The 20,084-nt window shown below is 52.6% G+C and overlaps 6 protein-coding genes across 7 annotated transcripts; 2 read left to right on the forward strand and 4 right to left on the reverse strand.

The window, feature by feature from the left end:
* Nucleotides 1–2,277: 2,277 nt before the first annotated feature.
* On the forward strand, nt 2,278–5,268 carry LOC9648999 (pentatricopeptide repeat-containing protein At3g09040, mitochondrial). Its single transcript, XM_002976287.2, has one exon. It carries the CDS (start codon nt 2,278–2,280, stop codon nt 5,266–5,268), a length of 2,991 nt encoding a protein of 996 aa, XP_002976333.2.
* A 112-nt stretch (nt 5,269–5,380) lies between these two features.
* LOC112348546 (translation initiation factor IF-2-like) lies at nt 5,381–6,538 on the forward strand. Its single transcript, XM_024681306.1, has one exon. It carries the CDS (start codon nt 5,381–5,383, stop codon nt 6,536–6,538), a length of 1,158 nt encoding a protein of 385 aa, XP_024537074.1.
* A 42-nt stretch (nt 6,539–6,580) lies between these two features.
* On the reverse strand, nt 6,581–7,642 carry LOC9648659 (gem-associated protein 2). Its single transcript, XM_002976418.2, has one exon. The coding sequence runs from the start codon at nt 7,640–7,642 to the stop codon at nt 6,581–6,583; it is 1,062 nt and encodes a 353-aa protein (XP_002976464.2).
* A 519-nt stretch (nt 7,643–8,161) lies between these two features.
* On the reverse strand, nt 8,162–11,234 carry LOC9649000 (protein tesmin/TSO1-like CXC 2). The gene is made up of 11 exons (XM_024681370.1): nt 10,957–11,234; nt 10,801–10,860; nt 10,613–10,746; nt 10,218–10,566; nt 9,558–10,159; nt 9,439–9,510; nt 9,206–9,386; nt 9,056–9,151; nt 8,924–8,990; nt 8,757–8,868; nt 8,162–8,698 (listed from the first exon to the last, which is right to left on the reverse strand). Exons 1-11 carry the CDS (start codon nt 10,963–10,965, stop codon nt 8,293–8,295), a joined length of 2,088 nt encoding a protein of 695 aa, XP_024537138.1. The 5' UTR covers nt 10,966–11,234; the 3' UTR covers nt 8,162–8,292.
* Nucleotides 11,235–11,349: 115 nt separating this feature from the next.
* On the reverse strand, nt 11,350–15,686 carry LOC9649001 (exonuclease 1). Its single transcript, XM_024681337.1, has 15 exons — nt 14,719–15,686; nt 14,496–14,671; nt 14,312–14,431; nt 14,140–14,263; nt 13,948–14,085; nt 13,680–13,889; nt 13,455–13,630; nt 13,329–13,401; nt 13,166–13,277; nt 12,912–13,108; nt 12,807–12,855; nt 12,605–12,750; nt 12,491–12,555; nt 12,203–12,439; nt 11,350–12,150 (listed from the first exon to the last, which is right to left on the reverse strand). Exons 2-15 carry the CDS (start codon nt 14,654–14,656, stop codon nt 12,096–12,098), a joined length of 1,863 nt encoding a protein of 620 aa, XP_024537105.1. The 5' UTR covers nt 14,657–14,671; nt 14,719–15,686; the 3' UTR covers nt 11,350–12,095.
* A 2,008-nt stretch (nt 15,687–17,694) lies between these two features.
* On the reverse strand, nt 17,695–19,986 carry LOC9649003 (probable alkaline/neutral invertase B). Of its 2 annotated transcripts, XM_024681266.1 has the most exons (5): nt 19,721–19,986; nt 19,245–19,639; nt 18,758–19,189; nt 18,134–18,695; nt 17,695–18,088 (listed from the first exon to the last, which is right to left on the reverse strand). In XM_024681266.1, exons 2-5 carry the CDS (start codon nt 19,479–19,481, stop codon nt 17,793–17,795), a joined length of 1,527 nt encoding a protein of 508 aa, XP_024537034.1. In that variant the 5' UTR covers nt 19,482–19,639; nt 19,721–19,986; the 3' UTR covers nt 17,695–17,792. The 2 variants fall into 2 exon arrangements, with proteins under 2 accessions (XP_024537034.1, XP_002976468.2); XM_002976422.2 differs by having other exon boundaries at nt 19,245–19,986.
* Between the last annotated feature and the right edge of the window lie 98 nt (nt 19,987–20,084).

A 20,084-nucleotide genomic window follows, 5' to 3' on the forward strand; every position in this document is an offset into this window, starting at 1 on the left:
TTCCTCCAAAGGGAATGCTCAAGCCCCTAGGAAGGAGTAAAGACTAATGAGTTGTATAATACTCAAATAGGGCATCACTCTATATGAGCTGAAAGCACTACAATTGATTTCCCTTCTGGGAGTAGGAGTTACTCTTGTGTAGTTCTTTGGGGGCTTCTTTGGCATCCCTCGAGTCCATGCTTACTCCCACCCAAAGCTACTAACCCCTTAGTTTTAACCTCAACTTGGTTTGAAAATACTACTGGATAACCCACCCCCAGGGGGGATGATCACTTTGGGCTTTCACCTCATGACTTGTATTAGTATTCAAACTTAATCTCAAACTCGATTTTAGACTTGATATTAAACTTGGTCTCAAACTCAATCTCTCGGATTTTAGACTCAGTCTCGAACTTGGCTTTAGAGTTGGTCTTAGACTTGATCTTGGACTCAATCTCATCTAATAAACTTTTTATCATTCCAGTTATATGACACCTACTTACATAGTCCCACTTTAGACACCTAAAAGTACTATTAATGTACTTGCCTTTAACATTAAAGTTATATCCATTCTTAATATCTCATTAGTAATCCGAGATTATTTATAACTAAGCCATCCATCTATGAGTGGTCATGGGATGACCACAAGATATAAAAGACACCATTCCTCAATATTTTTTCTTTAATCCCTATAAAGTCCTTTTCCGTCTATAACAGTGCTTGCCAACACCACCACCAATCCAAAGCCTAAAATTCCATCCACTAAGTCAATCAATGTCTAGGACATCCTCACCATGTGACCATACCTTTGGTGAGTTGTTTCAGAACGAATCTAGAGTGACAAAATTGCTGTTGACAAAAGTGCCACTGTCACCCAGATTTGCAGCACACAAAAGAAAAGCTTAAGCTCACTGCTCCAGACTGCTCTATCTAGCTGATGTTTTGCCTTCTACTGCAGTTCTCTTTCTTTTCCCTTTTATTCTCCAGTGCTTGTTGCACAACAGCTGTTGTGTTCATGATCGCTGTTGCTCTTGCTGCTGGTTTATTAATCTTTTGTTTATCAAAGATTAAAACTTGTTTTCTATCTTTTCTTATTTCCAGGGTGAAGATGTGGTCCATGATTTCTAACTCAACCCAATGAATGAAAGTTTTCTCCAAAGGATACAAAGCAGCCAAAACTCATTGATCGATTGAATCATTTGGCTTTTCAGCTTGGCTTTCATCAAGAAAAAGGGACACAGAAGATCGAGTGTCAAGAAAATCAAAGAAAACACAGGTGAGTATCACCCGATTGATTTAACGTGATCTTGACCACAGGAAATACGTACAAAACAAGAGGAGCTTGGTTTCTTGTTTAAGAAACAATATAAACAAACTTTTCCCTATCGATTGAGGTAAGCAAAAAAAGAAAAATTATGAAAGATCTCGAAGAAGACCATTTGGCAGATTTTTTATAATGCCACAGAGATGATGGGAATTATTTTCTATGGTTCGAGATCACTTTGGACAAAATGGCACTCGTTCCCGCTTGGGCATTTCACGACTGACTCAAAAAATGCACGTCTCTTCCTTTTGTTCTTCGATAGAGAAAAAGGTTTGTCTTAATCACAAAGAGTTTATTTGCCAGGAATTCGTCCAGGAATGTTTTTGTTCTCCAGCAAAGGGCTCGAAGTTGGTTTTATCTATGCAAGGAATTTATCTTCCGAAAAAAGGTGGTGGAAAAACTTCCACTCGTTTAGCTATGAGGAAGGAAAACAAGCTGGGCAGGGAGTAGTGCTTGTGTGTTTTTTATTTGTTAAAGGAACTTGCAGCACTTATTCATGATAAAATCTTTCTTTTTGCCATTATCCAGGTAATGCTGGATGATCACTCTTGTCGGTTCGGTAATGAGAATGTGATTGAGTGCTAGCACCACTGATCACAATCCTCTCTCGACGATAACTCTCTCTTTGTTTCCTGCTTTATTTCTTGTTCTGTGTTAAAACTGAGAGCTCTGCTATTGCTCAAGCTCACAGAGAAAGAAGTCGGAAACGTCGTAGAAGACGATGGAATGAAGATCAAGCACAGTGGGGAGAGAGTGTCGCGGGCGGCATGGATTAGTCTGCTGGGTGGCTGCAGAGATCACGGGGACCTTGTTCGGGGCTCAAGAGCTGTGCACCACGTTTTCGTGCTTGATCCTCACAGCACTGTTCCTTATCTGGTGGTGGTGCCGGGCTTGAAGTTTCTTCAAGATGACCGGGATGAACCCGTGTGTGCCTTGCAGGGGTATTTGTAAAGGGTGGAAAGCTTGCCGTTTCAATGCGCTTGTCTCCCTCGGGAAGAGCTCTTTCTCGTGCTCAAGCAGCGTTGGGAAAGAGAGAATGGCCTCCAAGAATTTGGTTTGCCACTATGGCCGCGGAGCAGAGATCACAGGCTTCGAAACAAGGGATGGACAATAAATGCCCAGTGGGGGAGAAATCGGCAGCGGAGTATGCTCGACTGCTGCTGGCTTGCGGCAACGCAGCGGATTACATCCAAGCAAAACGCATCCACCAAGAACTCAAGCAGGTGAGGAATGACTTGGAAGAGGATTGCTACATTGGAAACATCCTCGTGACCATGTATGGCAAGTGCGGAAAGCCGAGGGAATCCCAAGAGGCGTTTGACCGCATCCTGGAGCCGAATGTCATATCCTGGAGCTCTCTCATTGCTGTGTATGCTGGTCAAGATACCATGTTCCAAGAATCCATGATGCTATTCCAGAGAATGCAACTCGAAGGAGTGCCTCCAAACAACGTCACCTTCGTCAATCTCCTTAAGGCTTTCAACTCTCGTCACCACCTTGCACAGGGAAAGCTGCTACACACTTTGATCTTGGACAGCGGCTACGAGTTGGACAGTTTCGTGGGAACAACACTGATGAACATGTATGGCAAGTGTGGGAGCTTGCGAGATGCACGGCTGGTGTTCGAGAGCACAGTGTGCCACGAGCGCTCTGCACCATGGAGCGTTTTGATGGCCGCCTACGTGAGCAATGGTAGGAACAAGGAAGCAGTGACAACTTTCTACTCGATGCACCTCGAGGGAGTGACGCCTGATAAGATCGCTTTAATCAACGTTATGACGGCCTGCTCTACCCCGGACTTGCTAGCAGACGCCAGCCGGATTCACGCTTGTATCTCCGAGCACGAGTGCCGGACGGACGCTCCCGTGGTGAATGCGCTGCTCAACATGTTTGGGAAATGCGGGGGTGGTGTCGAAAAGGCCAGGGGGATATTCGATTGCGCCGCATACGTAAAGACGAGTGCTTCTTGGAACACCATGATCGGTCTTTACGTCGAGCTCGGTTTCAAAGAGGAAGCGATGGTGCTGTTTCGGAATATGCTCCTCGATGGTGCGTCATCTCCAGACGAAGTTAGCTTTGCGAGGATCTTCACGGCGTGCGACGTGCCAGTGACGCTGCAGGGCCTGGTGGATTGCATGACCGACGCCGGCATCGCAGTGGACGTGGTCATCCAGACCGTCCTTGTCAAGTTGTACGCAGAGTTTGGGGAGCTGGGGCGGGCGCGAGACGTGTTTGACACCATGGTGCATAGGGACAGTGTGTTGTGGAACGTTATGATCACCGCTCATGCAAACCACGACGACTCTGGAGGTGCGTGGCTGCTGTTTTTGCAGATGCTTCTCGACGGCCAGCAGCCGGACCGGTTCACCATCGTCTCCGCACTGGAGTCGTACGCGGGGCTGGATGAAAAGAAGAAAATGCAGCTCGGGCAGCTTCTTGGCACTTGCACAGTAGAGGCTGGAGTGGCGACGGACACTCTGGTCCGTAACGCATTCATAAGCGTGCATGGCAAGTGCGGAATGCTAGTGGAGGCCGAGAGAGCCTTCGAAGGACTGGGAAGGGACGTGGTCTCGTGGAACACAATGTTGGGAGCGTTTGCGGAGAGCGGCTACTGGGAGGAGGCATTGCATCTGCTGAGGAGAATGCAGCTCCAAGGAGAGAAGCCAAACGGAATCACTCTGATGGCGGCTGCAGCAGCAGTGAGCTGCTGCAGCGGTGGTTGTCAGGTCGCGATCACGCAGGAAGGCAAGAAGATTCACGAGTGGATTCGCGAACGCGGGCTGGGATCCAGCACTCAAGTTAGCAACAGCCTGATTCACATGTACGCCAGGTGTTGGTGTCCACGCGACGCGGAGGTGGTGTTCTCGGGAATGGAGAAGCGAGACGTGGTGTCATGGACGGCGCTGCTGTCGGCCTACGACGAGACAAGCGACGAGGAGGACTGCCGTGAAAAGGCGGTGGCATGCTTGCAGAGAATGCGACTGGAAGGAGTGACTCCTAGCAAGGTGACGCTGATCACGGCGCTCAGCATTTTCGCAAAGCACGGCAACTTGTGCCAAGGCGGCATCGTCCACCAGCACGTCCGCGAGCTCGGGCTGGAAGACGACGCAGAGGTGGCGAGCAGCTTGATCGACATGTATGGGGAGTGCGGGAGGTGGGAGGACTCGAGGCGGGTGTTTGAGGTGACGGCCGAGAGAGACGTGGTTGTGTGGAACGCGCTCATTTCCGCCTGTTCCAAGGACGTGACGAGACGTGATGATGAGGTGGTCATGACGCTCTTGAGAGGCATGCTGGTGGAAGGGTGCAAGCCGAGCAGGGTCACCCTGGCTGTTGTGCTCGACTCCTTGTCCGAGTCCACAGCACTCGAGCAAGGCCGAGCAGTTGACAGGCTAGTCCGGGAGCTGGGACTCGAGTCGGACACGGGCGTGGCCACCGGACTGGTGAGCCTCTACGCCAGGTGTGGGAAGCTGGCGGAGTCGAGCAGGCATTTTGAGAGGATTGCACGGCACAGAAGCTCGTCGGGGGCGTGGAACGTGTTCATGGCGGCCTGTGCCCGGCAGGGAGTCACGGAGACAGTAAAGAGCTTGTTCCACAGGATGCAGCAGCAGGGAGTGGATCCGGCAAACTGTACGTTTGTGAGTTTGCTGAGCGCGTGTAGCCACTCGGGAGACTTGGAAGGCGCATGGCAGGCGTTCCGGGACATGGAGCGGGACTTTGGAGTGGCTCCCAGCAGCATCGAAAAAGGCTGCATTGTGGATCTGCTGGGTCGGAGCGGACGCCTGGCGGAGGCGGAGGAGTTGGCGGCGGAGGTGAGCGGCGACGCGTGGTCGGCCCTGCTTGCGTCGTGCGCCTTGCACGGTGATGTGGAGCGAGGAAGGGAAGCTGGGCAGCGATTCCTGTCCGAGTCGTGCTCGCCTCCGGCCTCCACGTACGTGACGCTGTCCAACAGCATCAAAGCGAGCTAGTTAATTCCAGAAAATATTCTGTCAAGGTTTTATAGCTAGGGTTCCTTTATCGGCGGAGCAAGGTGAGCTTGTTACTCGTGGTCTCCTGTGATTAGTTTTACGCCAGGCCAGAATGGCGAAGAAGAAAACGAGAGAGAGCATCCTAGCTGACGAGAGCTCCGACGACACCGCCCCTCTTCCTCCCCCGGCTCCCAAGGAAATGAAGAAGGCAGTGGCAGCTCAGAAGGTCGCGGTCCCGGCCAAGGAAGAGTCGGAGACGGAGTCGGAGTCGGAGTCGGATGACAGCAGCACGGAGGTTGTCAAGGCGCCAGAGCCGCCCCCGCCCCCGCCCAAGAAGCCCAACAAAGTGGTGAAGAAGGAGGACAAAGGGAAGGAGAGGGACAACAAGGAGAAGGAGACTAAGGCTGCTCGCAAGGCTAAGAAGCGTCAAAGCGTGGACAGGTCTAGTGAAGAGACTGACACCAAGGTAGCAGTAGTAGCACCACCGCCGCCACCGCCGCCGCCGCCGCCAGCAGTGCCAGCACCAGCGGCCCCAGCATCACAGGCGCAGCAGCAGCAGCAACAAGATAAGGATGGCGCTGGCACGGACGCACCGCAGCAGCCCAAGTCGGGGCCGAAGAAGGGCCTGTGGGTGGCCAAAGACGAGAGCATTCTGGCACAGCAAATGCTGGACGATCTCAAGGCCGGCTCCGACTTCCACGACAAGCCCAAGACGGACCCTTACTGGGAGGAGCTTTGCCACTCGCTCAAGGGGAAGCTGTCCACCGATTTCACCAAGGAACAGATATTCGACAAGCACCGGCGCATGAAGGCCAAGTTTGACAAGTACGAGAGCAGCAAGCCGGGTGGGCGGAAGCGAAGCCAGGCCGTGGATGCACTGCAGGCCGTGTTCAAGCAGCTGTGGGGGCGAGATCTCCCGGCCGACCACGCTGGCGAGGACAGCAATGGAGACGTGGAGATGACTCCGGCCAAGAAGGGTGGCGAAGACAGAGTTGGCGACGAACTCAAGGCGGCACTCAAAGGTGGCGATGGAGGAACCGCCATGAGCTCGGATCCGGTGCTCACCATAGCGGCTTCACTGCTACACTCCGTCATGGCAAGCCATAAGCTGGGAAGCGAGCTGACCAAGGCAGGATCGCGGGAGAGCCGCAAGAGGAACTTGGAGGACCAAATTGCTGAGTACTCGAGCATGAAGAGACGGCTCAAGCTGGCAATGGACTACTGCGAGGTGGAGGAGGAGCTGCTCGAGAAGAAGTTAAATACCATCTAAGTAGGAAGGAACGCGCTTTCCTAGAATTTTCCCTCCTTTTTCTTATAAGCAATGACTGTCATCCTGTCCAAAGTATTTACCAGCAACTGTGATAATCATGTTGAGCATCTGGAGCTCGCCTTGGTCTTTAAATGTTTTGGACGCTCGGATTGCAGCGCAGCTTCTCAATAGCGTCCTCAGGGCAAAGCTCGTCTCTGCATCGATGGGCTTGCCCACGGCTGCAGTCAAGGCAAAGAGCCACACTGCCCTGTCGTGGGGGAGGTGATCCAAGCCTTCAAACCACCTTATGTGCTTTCGCAGCAGATCTGCTCGACTCACTTCATCCAAGTCGAGCAGAGTGTGGAGCTCTCCCCGGTAGAAAAGCAGTGGCCCGGCACCAAATTCCTCCAGCTCCTCGGCCACGGGGACGCCATCCTCCACACCACCACCTCCCTTGCCAAAGCACAGAGCCTTCCATCCACAGTCGTCTTTCATGTGCGGCACGGGCCTGTCAGACGAGCTTGGCTCGCGAGCTTCGAACCTAGACCTGAGGCTGGCGAAAGTGAGCAAGAACTTGGCTTCCCAATCCTGTGTTGGCAGGAGCTGAGGATCGCAAGCCGATATAGCCGGAACCACTGGGACGTAGTGAGTTCGTTTGTCCACAGAGTGTTGGGGAGAGATGGTAGCAACTTTGACGGCTGGGTACCTTGCTGCCTCCCACTTGACACGACGCACGTACTCCCATCCATCGTCTGGTTCCTCCTTGTCGAAGTCGGGCTCTCCCTCTACCACGAAAGCGACCTTCTGGATCGGCCCAAGGTCTTGGTAGTCGTCCTCGTCGTCGTCTTCAATGTTGTAATCGCCATCGTTGCCCTCCAAGAAGCCCGGGAAGACGGCTTCGTCAAACATCCCCCCAAAATCCCCATCTTCGTCAGAATCGGCAGACACTCTCCTGCGCTTGTTGCTGCTGCTGCTGCTAGCCCTAGAAGGCCTACGTCGCTTCCTCTTGCTCCTCACCACCACATTGTCATGGAGCATACCTGCGGCATCTACACCCGCGGGCAGTTCCTCCGAGGCGTCGCGCCTCAGCGCCTGGAGCTCCTCTCGGCTGTAGCGCATCACCATCGCTGCCCTTACAAGACGACCCTAGCCCGTCCACATGGTCAACCAAAAACTTTTCAAGTGTATTATTATTTACAGGCATACTTGTTGCCCGATTATTTATTTACAACATTTTGGTGGCTGCATTTTGGGTTACTTGTTACCCGATGGATCGGGTCCAGAAGGCACACACTTTCGAGCGCAATGCCTTTCTGCAATAACAACAGTGTTAGAAACTGGTAGGCTATGGGTGAGTGAGCGGCTTACTTCCGGAGGCCTCCACCACCTGGATCATTGCCAAAGCAACAAAAGCAACAAGGATCAAGCACCAGCAGCATTGCCTTCGAAAATCCGCTGTGATTGGCATCATTAAAGGCAAGAATGTGAAAAGAGTGTCCAGTGCCGCATCCCAAAAGAGAAGGACGCTCCTTTTATACATCCATAGCGACGAACTTCGAGCAAAGTCATGTCCTCTTCTTGCGGCCAGCTGATCGAACATGCCCCATCCCTCGTCAAAGACGTGCCACCCCGTTGACATTCTGCTTGGACAGTCAACGAGGACCATTTCACTCTATATATATATTTATATCTCACTTTGGGACAGGCAGCATCCCACTTGGTCCATACAAATACAGGTTTGTTTTACCGAAAGTGAAGGAGCGCGGCCTTTTCCTTCAGCTACGTTTGCATCCCTGGTGTGGAAACGAAAACGGTGTCACCGGCGGAAGTGACGGGAGTGATTGCAGAGTGAGCTTCCTGCCGCTCTTGAGGACCGAGGAAGACGACGGGGCGCCACCAGCGGCGAGCAGGCCGGCGTTGGGAGGGGCCACTCGCTTTTGCTTTGGCGAGCCCTTGATCCCCGACCTGGGAGACGAGCGCTCAGCTCTTATGAACTCGGGAGCTTCGTCTGACGACAGCAGGTCGTTGAGCATCGACCTGGGAGACGAGCGCGGGGCTCTCAGAAACTCGGGGGTCTCGTCCCAAGCCAAGCTGTTGGAGTCCATGAGCTTGCTCACTGATGTGGCTGGAGTTGTCGATGAAGGCGTATTTGTCGAGTCGCATGGCACAATGCTGGTGCATCTACACAAAGTAACCAACGTCATTCATCAAAAATGAAAAAACAGGAAGCACGTCTTACACAGATGCATGCTGGATCAGCGTGGGGGTTATTGGGCTGAGGCTGGTTAAAGAACTGTTGCTATTGATCTGGAGTGGGTGTGGGTCTTCCAATGGATCAGCTTCGTCTTGAGCTGGAACAGAGACAACCGTCAAAATCGAAACATGAAACCAGCAGGAAAGACGTGCCTTTCTTGATGCCGTAAATGTTTTTGCAGCCATTACACTTGCATCCATCCGAACAGCCAACGCCAGCCTTTAGACAGATGAAAACCAAGCGCACATAGTAAGTATAAGCAGAAAGACTTGACTTGATTGTACCTGGTAGCATTCGCAGTACTTTTTCAGACACAGCGACTTCTTGCAGTTACAGCCGCGCTTGTGCCTAGCAGATCCTGTTGTATCGGGGCAATTGGGCTGCAATGCAAAGAGGCTGTTAGTCATGGCATGTCCCGAAAACCAGATACCAACCCCTTCCGTCGGTGTGTTATCAGATGTCTGTACAATTTTGGGAGCAAATGCTAATGGATTACGAGTTTCGATTTGCTGACGGGTTCCCATGACTGTGTCAGCAAACTCGGGCTTGTTGAAGCAGTCCCGACAGGCGCAAGAGTCAAGGCAATAGACTCCAGCGGCAAAGCATTCGCAATATCTGTTAAGCAAAGCGTCAGAAACCTTCAAAGCCATATGCAATGCAGTCTCACAGTTTTAGGCACTTCGACTTTTTGCAGTGACATCGCTTGCAGCCGTCGCCAGCTTTTTCTCCAAGAGACTTCCTGCAAGCAAGATAAGTTTGCAAAGCCATAAGAATATGAGATACTACCTCCTCTTTTTAGGAGTCCGGCCCATTTCACCATCCATGGAATCGCTTTGCATTGACAAGCGCTTCCTCCCTGGTGTCACCACCTGTTCAATCCCAAACGGAGTACCCTCGTCCATTGCTTGAATACCAAGCGTAAGAGATCGGACGCACGTAGTTGACGTAAGTAAGCCTTCCTGGGAACCAGAAGTACCTTGCACCTCCTGCTCCATTCTTGTCTTCTCCACGACTGAGAACAAAAGGCCAGGCCGCAAGTTCATAGGACCTTGTCCACACAAGGCAAATCCTTCAGCACTTTGCATCTCTTGCGAGCACGATACGAGCGACTGAAGTGAAACCCCTCGTGGTGCCGTGAGCAGTCCCAGACTGTTGAGATGCAAACCGATACCAGATGGGACGGCCTCCCGCATGAGCTTCTTACAAGAATCAGAGCATCCAGAACCGGACAAACTGCTAATAAGCGTACTAAGAGACTCTGGCCCGGAGGTTGGCGTCGAGGAGACACCAGGAGACACAATGCAGCTAAGATTTTCGGCATTCGACTCTTGCGAGTCGGACTGAAAATCCAGGCATCTCCGTCTGGCTCCCCGCTGGTTCCTACTCGTCTGCAAGCCGGGACAAAGAAACGGTAAGATGCTTTGGAATGTGCATTCGCTGGCTTACCCGCACATCTTCGACAGTAGAGTCTGTGTGATCTGTGTGTCCAGTAATTGCCAGCTTTTCCATGTTTGCAACCTCCAAATTGGCAGCCTCGCTGTCCGGCTCGTCACCCGAGTTCTTGAATGACGCTGCACCCTCGGGGGTATGGTCTTGGCCGGGAAGAAAACTAGCCAGCGTTGCATCTTGTTTGGAGGGTATTTCTTCGGTAGCATCTGCTGATGTATCGGACGTGTTTTTCTGTTGCTGGTTGAGCACTTCTTCGGCAGGAGGTGAGCAAGTTAAATCGGACGCCTCAGTCGTTTCGGACTCGCGAGAAGTAGCGCCGCTAGTGCGAGCAACTCCAGCGCGTTCTCTGAGCAGCACACGTGAGACCAAGGCCAAAGTAGGCAGCTCCTCACCTCTTCTTTTTGGGCGAGACGAAGACTGGAAGAGGTGCTGGGAAGCTTAGTTCCGAGTACGTCTGGGCGACATGAGCGGACTTGGCCTGCTTGATAGGAGAAAGGCTACACAGGAACTTAAACAGTGGAGACCCCTGCACAGCAGAGCTAGCGGCTGGATGAGCGAGGAGAGAGGATGTCATACTCACCTGGAGTTCCCCGCAGGGAGGCAGACACTGCTCCCGTTTAGGAGAATCCATGCCATGCACCTGAGACAAGGGCAATGTGAGCAAATTGTTTGCGCGGCCACGGACGATGTGTGAAAATGCGGGGCATTCTGCGACCCTAGATCATCAGCAGCGTACCTTGCTCATGCCAAGAAGCGAGATCCAACAAACCCTCTAGGCGCCATGCCCCGATCCGTGGCAGGCATTGGCGGGGCGCGAGATGAGCCCCAAAACCACAGAGATTCGGCGGCGGGGCGCGGCCCGTGCGCTAGATCCGAGCTCCACTCTTCTTGTCCGCCAGCAGAGCCAGGGAGGGAGAGGGTATAGGGTTGAGCTTAGGGTAGGGCATGGCTGGGCGTCGCTGGCTGGCTGGCTCCCGCCTTCCCGCACGCTCTCGCCTATTTAGCAACCCTTTTTCTTTTCACAAAACGCAGGCGCGGGAAACAGCAGCAAAGGGGGAGAAGGGCGGGCTGCCCGCGGGCAGACGGTCAACTGCGCTGCCACTTCCACCTGGCAGTACTGCCCTTTGAGTTTGATTTAATAAAGCATGCACTCCACTTTATAAAAACAAGATAACGAATTTCTACAAAAGCAGCGCCTGAGCAAAACGGTGCTGCTGGATTTGGATTTGGATTTGGATTTGGGCGGCACTTGGATCGCCAAAGCCGGCCTTGACGCCAATGCTGCTCTCCCCTCCTTGCTCGCACCGCTTCCTCTTCTTGTCCACGACCTTTTGCCTCTTCTTGGCTCGCTCCTCGTCTCGCTCGCTCGCATTCCACCAAGGTGGTCTTGTTGTTGCCGTCGTCTTTGCGCGCTTCCCACCACCACCCTCTTCGTCCCTGTGGCCCCGCCTCTTGTTCAGCGTCGCAACCCTCCTCCTCTTCCATGCCCTTGGACCACCAGCCTCGCCGCCTTGGAGCCCTCGCTTTCTCAGCAGGTCAGGCCCATTGTCCATCCAGTGGCAGCTGCTGCTACTGCTGCTGCTCGGCTGCGAGCAATCCATGTCAAGGACGCCATCGCCGCACAGGTCACTCGTGTCACACCCGCCCCCAGCTTGCGCTTGCCTGGTTGTTGGAATTGTTGCGCACCTCCTCGACTGCCCGTTGTCCGCGAGAGGAGAGGCGTTGGACGATGCCGCGCGCCTCACCGACGCAACGTTCTCCTTGCCTTTGATCAGGTACCCTCCCATTGCTTTGCACATTGCTGCCCTAAAACTACAAAAGAGGCGTCGCTCTATATATAGCAGGACCAGTGGTCCTCGGTTCGACTCTCGGTTCCTATAGCTGCCACAAATTAGCTACCAGGCCCTTGTTAAATAGTCCATCTTCCTCCCTGCGCAAGCAGCACAAGTGCTTATCTTGCCTCGGATTTATTCTCTACGTACCTGTTGATGTTTGTCAAGTTGCTCTTCAGCGGTGGTCGGCGCAGCCCGCTCACTCGAGCACCATGAGCAAAAGCGGATATCGTCTGCACAAACTTTTCAATCGACTCTTGAGCAATGGCTGAGTATCGCTGCGTATGGTCGACGTTTGCAGAGAGTGTGGCGGTTTTCTCCATGTTTACACCAAGTAGACTGCTGCTGAACTTCGGAAGCGATGCCTCCGCAGGTGGAGACCTCTTCCCTGATGGAACATTTTAGTTTGCGAGCTCTACTACGTACGATAACACCAGCTTACCTCTCATTGCCTTCGAGCAGGGCTTGGAAGTTCCCGCCTTCCTAACCTTCTTAATTCCTTGCTGGAGATCAGTACGTCAGGAACTCGCAAGAAACAAGGACACACCTCACCCGCATTGCGTTCTCGTCATTGACGTTCGATGGCCTGGAAACAACATAGTTACCCCGTGCAACAAACCTTCGCTGCTGCATCGAGTACACCTGCGCAGACTGTTCTTGGCTCATATCACAGTCTGAGTCGTTGCTTGATTCCTCCTCTAAGGATAGAAAAGGATCAGGGAAAAGGACAAGCAAAGTAAGACATAACGCCTACCATATTCAAGGCAGATTCTCTTGTTGCCATGAGGAATTTTTGTATCCTCCTGCAAACAGAACAACATATCCGGTAAGCTTCACAAAATAACGGACCAGCCCTTACCTCTATTTTCAAGCTACATTGCACCTCGTTGGAAGTGAAACGAACAACATGATGGCGGTCAGGGCTCGAATTTGGTGTCCTGGGGCTCAAACAACTCGCACGACCTACAAGGGACTCACTTTCCATTTCCGCTTTCTCAGGAGAGTCTGAAGCTCTTGGAGCCTTGAACTGCTGTGTTGATGCCTCCGACTTCGAAACTGCATCGGCTAAGGAAATGAATGCTCTATCATCAAGAACACTTTTGCTGTGGATACTGAAATAGTTTGTCAGCACATTCCTCTGCGCAGGTAAGTTGAGACGCTTTTGTTCTTTTTGTTTTGCAATTGGCTTTCTATCTTCGCATAAAGACTGTGGCGGCTCAGCAAGCTTGTTAGCACACGGTGATTAGCATACGGGACAATACAAAGCCTAGTATACCTGAAGTGGAGCATGAGTTTCCGGATGTATGACGCCTCGGACAATCTGCTGCACGAGACTTCGGGAAAGCTTTGTTTGTCGGAGTTAAGTTCCGAGTGTAGAATGCATAGACTTTTAAAAGGATATGGTCCGAGAAACTCCACCTCTTCGCTGCAGTCGGCGGGAAGTTCAGTAAGGTGCACCAATTCATCTTGCGTAGGATCATAGACAAGGTGATGACAAAAAGTAAGCAATGCCTTTCTGAAGCCTTCTTCGTAAGACTTCGGTATCATTACGCCCGAAAATTTCAAGTGTCTAATCACCTGAAAGGAACCAAGTCATTCTACGTCTGAAGAACACAGAGTGCCATACCTTCTCGTAGCTTCGAAATCTGCGGATTAAATTATGAGCTCTTTTCACTCCCATGCCTTGCAAAGATGGCAAGTAGTCGCAGCCACTAAGGATGCACATTTCCAGCATCATCCTCTTTGTGAAACTCGTCAGATTCAAGTCCCTGTTCTTCACCAGGTCAGCATACTGAAGCTCAAAACCTTGACCATTCTTGTCCATTTTGAAAAGGATCTGCCAGATTGTTTGATCTTTAGCATGGAAGAGAAGATAACACCAAGCGTTTCAAAACCTTTGGACAACCGTACGCAACCAGGTCCGAGTCTTCAGTGATTACAGCGTCGACAACACCGCGCAGTGCCAGAAAGGCCATCTGTGCATCGGCTTCATACGGAGAGACAATGTATTCCACATTTTCTCTGCGAAGGACCTGATAGCCTTAAACAACATTTGCAAAACAGACATGTGATTTTGCATTACTAACCAGGATAAGCTGGTGCGCAACTTCGGGAGTAATGTCTACTGCCTTTTGATAGTGATCGTAGGCTGCAGCATGATTTCCAGATGCTTCGCATTCACGAGCGAGCTTTAGATGCTCTTCCCTGGCTCTGGAATGGAAGCTTTAAAATGCGATACGGAGATAGACGTGAAGTTACCTGGAGCGCTTTTCTTCTTGCTCGGCTTTCATTGGCAATGAGCCTCCATCGAAAACCAGCAAAGGTTTGATCCCATGGTGTCGCAAGAGATTCACGCGGTGCATGCAGTAGTTCAGAAAGCTGCCAAGCAAGCTCTGGTTGTAAGAGTAAGAAAGAAGAAGAGGCCTCGGTGAGCTACACACACCTGGCTGTCGCCCGACCATCGCAAATGTCCTTGCTACAACTAAATGCGGCCTTGTGCAGCCACGAGTAAGTGTCTACAGCGACCCTCATGCCCGAGTACTCTTTCACATTCGTCGATGTCGTGATGGATTTGAGCGCCGGAAGAAGGCCCTGGATCCCCATCGCACAGCCAGATCGCTGCGCCATTGCTGTGAGGAGCAAGACAAAGGAGGGAAACGTCTCACCTTTGCTGTGCTGTGCTCCGGCCTCTGGAAAGAACCCTAGCTAGGCGCCATTGACATCATGCGACTTAACAAAGCTCTCGCGCTCCTGGGAAAATGGAGGGAAAGTGGTACCGCGATTCGAACCCTAGATCGCTTACATCTGCAAACGCTATTTGCCTTGCTCCGGGATGAATAGAGTTTTGTTAACATTCAGCTCGCACAGAGCGTTCTCTCTTTCTCTCTGTTTATCACTCGTTCCTGCTCCGGGTGAATGGAACTTCGTTACATTCACCTCTTACAGAGTGTTCACTTCCCTCTCTCTTTCTCTCTTACATGTCGTTCTTCCAAGTGGAGTGCTCACAAAATTTGTCGTGGACGATCACACGGTAACCATCCCATCGACCATAAACTGTCAGTAAATGAGGGGCGGAAGCATGGTGCAATCTGGAAGTGGCCGCGAAGAATCCAGCAAGGCCGAGATTATATCCATGTCCATGTCGTCGAAGTTGGCACCGCTGCTGCTAGTTTCCTCTTCAGAAGACTTGTCACTCCAGTTTGGACTGTATGGAGCAAGCCCGGCCTCGTCCGAGAACGCTGGAGCTGCTGATTGATCACGATTGCCATCGATAACAGTGGTAGCAGCAGTATTAGATTGGATGAGCTTGGTGGTGCGGAAGGACCTTGATCTCAGCTTTCCGGATCGTCTAGCTATAGCCGGCTGATAATTCATGCCAGTTAGCTCCTGAACGAGCTCCCTAAAGCTGGCAGCATCCGTTCTTATGACTGTAGGATTGAAGATTTGAACAACTTTGAGAACCGACCTCGGCTTTGCTCTCTTATAAGACATTGTGCAACTCGCGGATGGAAGTTAACAAAGGGGGAGCAAGCAAGCAATTGCACACACACCGGGCCTTGTAGTTGGAGGGAGATCTAGAGGAGAGGGCCTGGGAGGATACAGACAAAGTGTTTAGCTTGAACCAGTGTCGGTTGACGTCGTCCTAGTCGAGAGCTGTCCTAAGCATTTTATAGGAGGTTAGAGAAGGAGCGCTTCATTTTACTCGAGCTCTCGAGCGGAGGCGAGGAGAGATTGGACAAGCAAAGAATAAGTGGACACGAGGAGCTTTCATGGCTGGTGGTGGTGGCCCTGGAGAGGTGAGGAATGGGTACAGTCAGGGAATGAAATGAGTGAAAAAGTTTGGTTGCAATTTCCTTTTTTAATTTTTCTTCTTCTTTCACTGTTTGAGATGAGAGCGCCCGCCGGGACGAGTGGCTTCGCGAGAGCTTCACGAGATCTCTTGCTTTCTCTCACTTCACGCCTGCCTGATATCGCTCTGCATATTCTCTCTCCTATGGGTCCCGTCCTCGAGCACCATATAATTTCCACTCCCAGCAAGTACCACGATCAAAGTTTACCACGGAACCCTCTCGGAAATGTTGTTGTCAGGTCCATTGGCCAGCCACCTTTTTCCAGGCGCATCCACCCAGATCAATCCTTGAGCTTTGTTGCGCACGTTAAAGTAGTAATTTCCCAGATCACAAATCACTAAAGAGACTTGATACGAAGCCATGCTGCATGAAATGCCAAAGCCACAATCGCTACGTCGCTTCCAGCACATTTCGCATCTCTCGCAGCCCTCGTGCGTATTTGGGGCGCGGCTTCGCTGAAGCTGCCTTCCACTTCGCCTTGCACCGCTCGCTGGGAAGGCGCCAAGCTCCCACTCATCATGCCATAAGCATTTCGGCGTCCAATGCCGTGCAAAAGACTTGGCAGGCGAGCGCAGATGTCCCGGACACATAAACACTCTCTGGTATTCCTTGTGTCCTTGAATTGGAATCATGAACATGATAGCGTTCCTCATTAAATAAATTTCCAGGCTGCGAATCCCCGGGAGACGGCTTAATCAGAATTTCACGAGTAATGTCGGTGGAAAGCATGATTATCCATCTGAGCTGGAAACAAGCATGATCCACGTACTTATCGTGATGGAGCTGGTTTTGTGACTACCTACCTGTACTCGTCGCCACAATCACTAGCGATCGAGTGGAGGATCCCTGCAAATCGGAACCCCCCCTGCAAGTTGTGCTCGCCAATGCTCTCAGCGCCGATGATCGCGCTGGCAACTCCTGGCCTGACCGCACGGAAACTGTACTTCGTGCCTATCGCTTTGCAAACTCCTGATCACGAGAGCTCGAACGCATATGAGGAATGAACTAGATCTGATTTTCAAAAGACCTGTAGAGCTGCCAGCCACCACCCTGTACTGCGCCCGGGAGTTCTTTGGAACTTCTTGCCCGTCAGACATATTTCTCAGACAAGAACCACGTCCTAGTAATATGCCCAAGTATGAGGGCTACTACAGCTTCCTCTTCTTCTATGCCAAAAGTATCAAAGTTTGTCAATGTATTTTGCTTGCATGCCTGAGCTCATAGCGACATCCAAATCTTAAGATACACGCATCTGCTGTTTAGAGCGGCCAATCCTACCTTCAGCGAAGTTTTTGCTTGCAGATGATCCTTGACGGAACAGCAAGCAAACTTTGTCATGGAAGTTTTACCGTGTTACCTGGACGGGATGTGAATCGAGTATCTGCGAAGAAGTCATATCTATATAGCTAGGCTAAGGCCAGGCAGTCGCTCTCGTTGGTCGCAGTCAGGTACATTCAAAAGGCACCAATGCTGCTCTCGAGATGGATGCATGCAGGCGAGGTGAAGATGGGGGGAACGGACGTCAAGACAATCCAGCTCAAGTGGCTATGGAATCAGACCGGACTCGTGAGCCAGGAACCGGTTCTGTTCGCAACGAGCATCAAGCAAAACATTGCTATGGGAATGCCAGCATATTGATGAAATTTTCAAATGTGCCCAGCCATCCGACCATGCCCGCCCGCGACCTGCCTTGTACTTTGTTTGCTAGCCGCTGTGCAACATATACCGTGACAAGCGCGGGAAGAGCCAAGCGCCGTCACCTCCATAGCTAGGCTAGGCTAGGCTACAATGTGGAGCTCCTTTCCTCGTGATGAAAGGAAGGAGAAAAGAATAGATGTATATTTTATGGAGTTTTGTCGCTGGTGTGGGGGTACCAAGGGATCCTTAAGCTACACCGTCCAAGAGGCGGATCGCGTCATGAGTGTCTTCATGTTCCTGTCCTCGTCGAGCGACACCATGCCCAAGTGCGTGGGGTCTTCGAGCAGCATCTTGGCAACCAGGTAGCCAGCAATGGACCACGTCTGCAGCTTGCGGGCCTGCTTGCCAATGTAGCGTCCCAGCTTGCCGTCGTAATACTCGGGCCACCCGTCCAGCGACAACCGCTGCTCCGCCTGCTCGATCGCCCTGCGTGCCATCTGTGGCCTCCCCGTCTTGACGCACGCCGCCGTCAGCAGCCACAGGAGTACTGCAACACGTTGTTAGGAACAATCCTACTGAAGACAAAAGTCACCTGGCCAGGAGCCTCCGTTGTGGTAGCTCCACCTCGTGTTTTTGGGGTCGAAGCCCGTCACGATCCGCCACTCATGTCCCTCGATGGCCGGGTAGGAGATCTTGAGCGGCATCTCTCCCACCAGGTCCTCCCAGCGCTCCTCGATGAGGTCCATGATGGCCTCGGCCTGCTCCGAGGTGGCCATGGACGACAGGATGGCGACGCAGTTGCCGAGCAGGAACCACCTGAAGTCCATGCGCGCGGGGCTGACATTGCCAATGAAGTAGCCCCCGCGCATGGGCATGAAGTCGAACACCCAGTCGGGGATGGACTCGGGGATGACGTTGAACTTGTTCACCGCCGTGTGCGAGTACTCCTCCGTCTTGTAGCGGTAGATGCTGTTGAGCTGGTGGTGGTCGAGCCAAAAGTAGTTGCGCATGTGGTAGCTCAGCGCGTTGAGCCGCTTGTCGATGCGCTCAAGCAGCTCCTTGTTGCCCGGCGCCTCCTGCTTGAGCATCGTCTTGGCGCAGCGCAGGGCCATGAAAAAGAGCGCCTGGATCTCGATGGGATAGCCGTAGATCCCCTGCACACATGCGCAGCACCACGAGTGAGTGACATTACGCAGGCGTAAGACAAGAGAGTTACCATTCGCCGGTCCACCATGCAGCAGCCATCGGCACAGAGCAGCGTGGGGAAGGTGTCGAAGCCCTCGGCGAGGCAGAGCGTGAGGATGAGCTTGATACCCCGCTGGCAGTCGGGCATGTCGGCCAGGCTGTGGTCCCCGGTGGAGCGGGTGTAGGCTCGCAGCAGGATGATCCACCAGAAGCCCGAGTCCACCGGCGCCACCCGCCCGATGGCGCTCTCTCCAAAGTCCGCCACCATGGTGTCTGTCCTCCGCACCGGGTCGTGGAGGACTTTGAAGCTGGCGGGCATGGCCCCTTGCCCCAGCGTGAAGTTGTCGATCCGCTTCTCCCACGCTTGCAGCCGGAGCGCCTTGAGCAGAAAGTTTTTGACGATGTCGGACTCGCCATTCATGAGGAAGGCCAGGGCACTGGGCACGAAGTCGCGCACAAACACCTGGTGATAAAATCGGTGTCACCTACAAGTCAAAATGTGTCAGCCACCACCATACCTGGTTGTAGTTGAGCACTTCCTCGGCCGAATCGTTGGCAGCAATGGTGCCCACCGGATTGCCGCGGAAGTAGACGATGGATCTGCGCAAATGCTCCCATGCCTCCCCGATCATGGGGTGAGGCTCGAACGAGTGAATACGGGGCGAGAACAGTCCACCGCTGACGGTGGACCGGACGCTGGGCGACAGCATCAATGCTTCCAGGCACTCGCTGCTCTTGACAGTCTCGAGCCTCATGAGAGTTGGCCGAGGGGACAGCAACGGGCTGCTTGCTGCTGCCCCCACTACTGGGCTCGGATCGCTGCGGCTTCTCTCGGCTGCAGCTGCCTTGTTGGGGGCGTTCTTGGACGAGTCCGAGGGGAGAGGGTAGCAGGGGTCGCCATTGCGAAGCGAATCTGCTTCCAGCGACAAAGCACTCAAGGCAAGCAAATCTGGTGCCATGGCAACCAAGGGAGAGAGGGAGCGCTAATGTGTACCTGGGAGCTGTAGCTGCGTACAATCGAGGGGGAGATCTTGTCGCGTGTGCTCTCTCTGTTAGCAAATCTGAGGAGATGTGCGCCTGCCTCCGCTGTGGGTATTAAAGCAACGCAACGGGGGGGGTGGGGGGCGGATCTCAAAGTCACCAACACTTAGTTGGTGCCTGATTCCCGAGCTGATGATTAGAGGAGGACGGGACGGGCACACCGGGCACGGGCAAGGAAAACAAAGGAAGAAACTAGTGCGCGTATAGTGCTCTCTCCGTAACAGCTGCCCGCCGGAAGCCCAGCAAACAATGGGAGTAGATATTCTTTCTCGCCCACATCTCCGACATTGGGGAGATGCTCTGCACGCCGTATATGC

This window comes from Selaginella moellendorffii, unplaced genomic scaffold (genome assembly GCF_000143415.4).
Source record: "Selaginella moellendorffii unplaced genomic scaffold, v1.0 SELMOscaffold_30, whole genome shotgun sequence".
NCBI classification, from domain to species: Eukaryota; Viridiplantae; Streptophyta; class Lycopodiopsida; order Selaginellales; family Selaginellaceae; genus Selaginella; species Selaginella moellendorffii.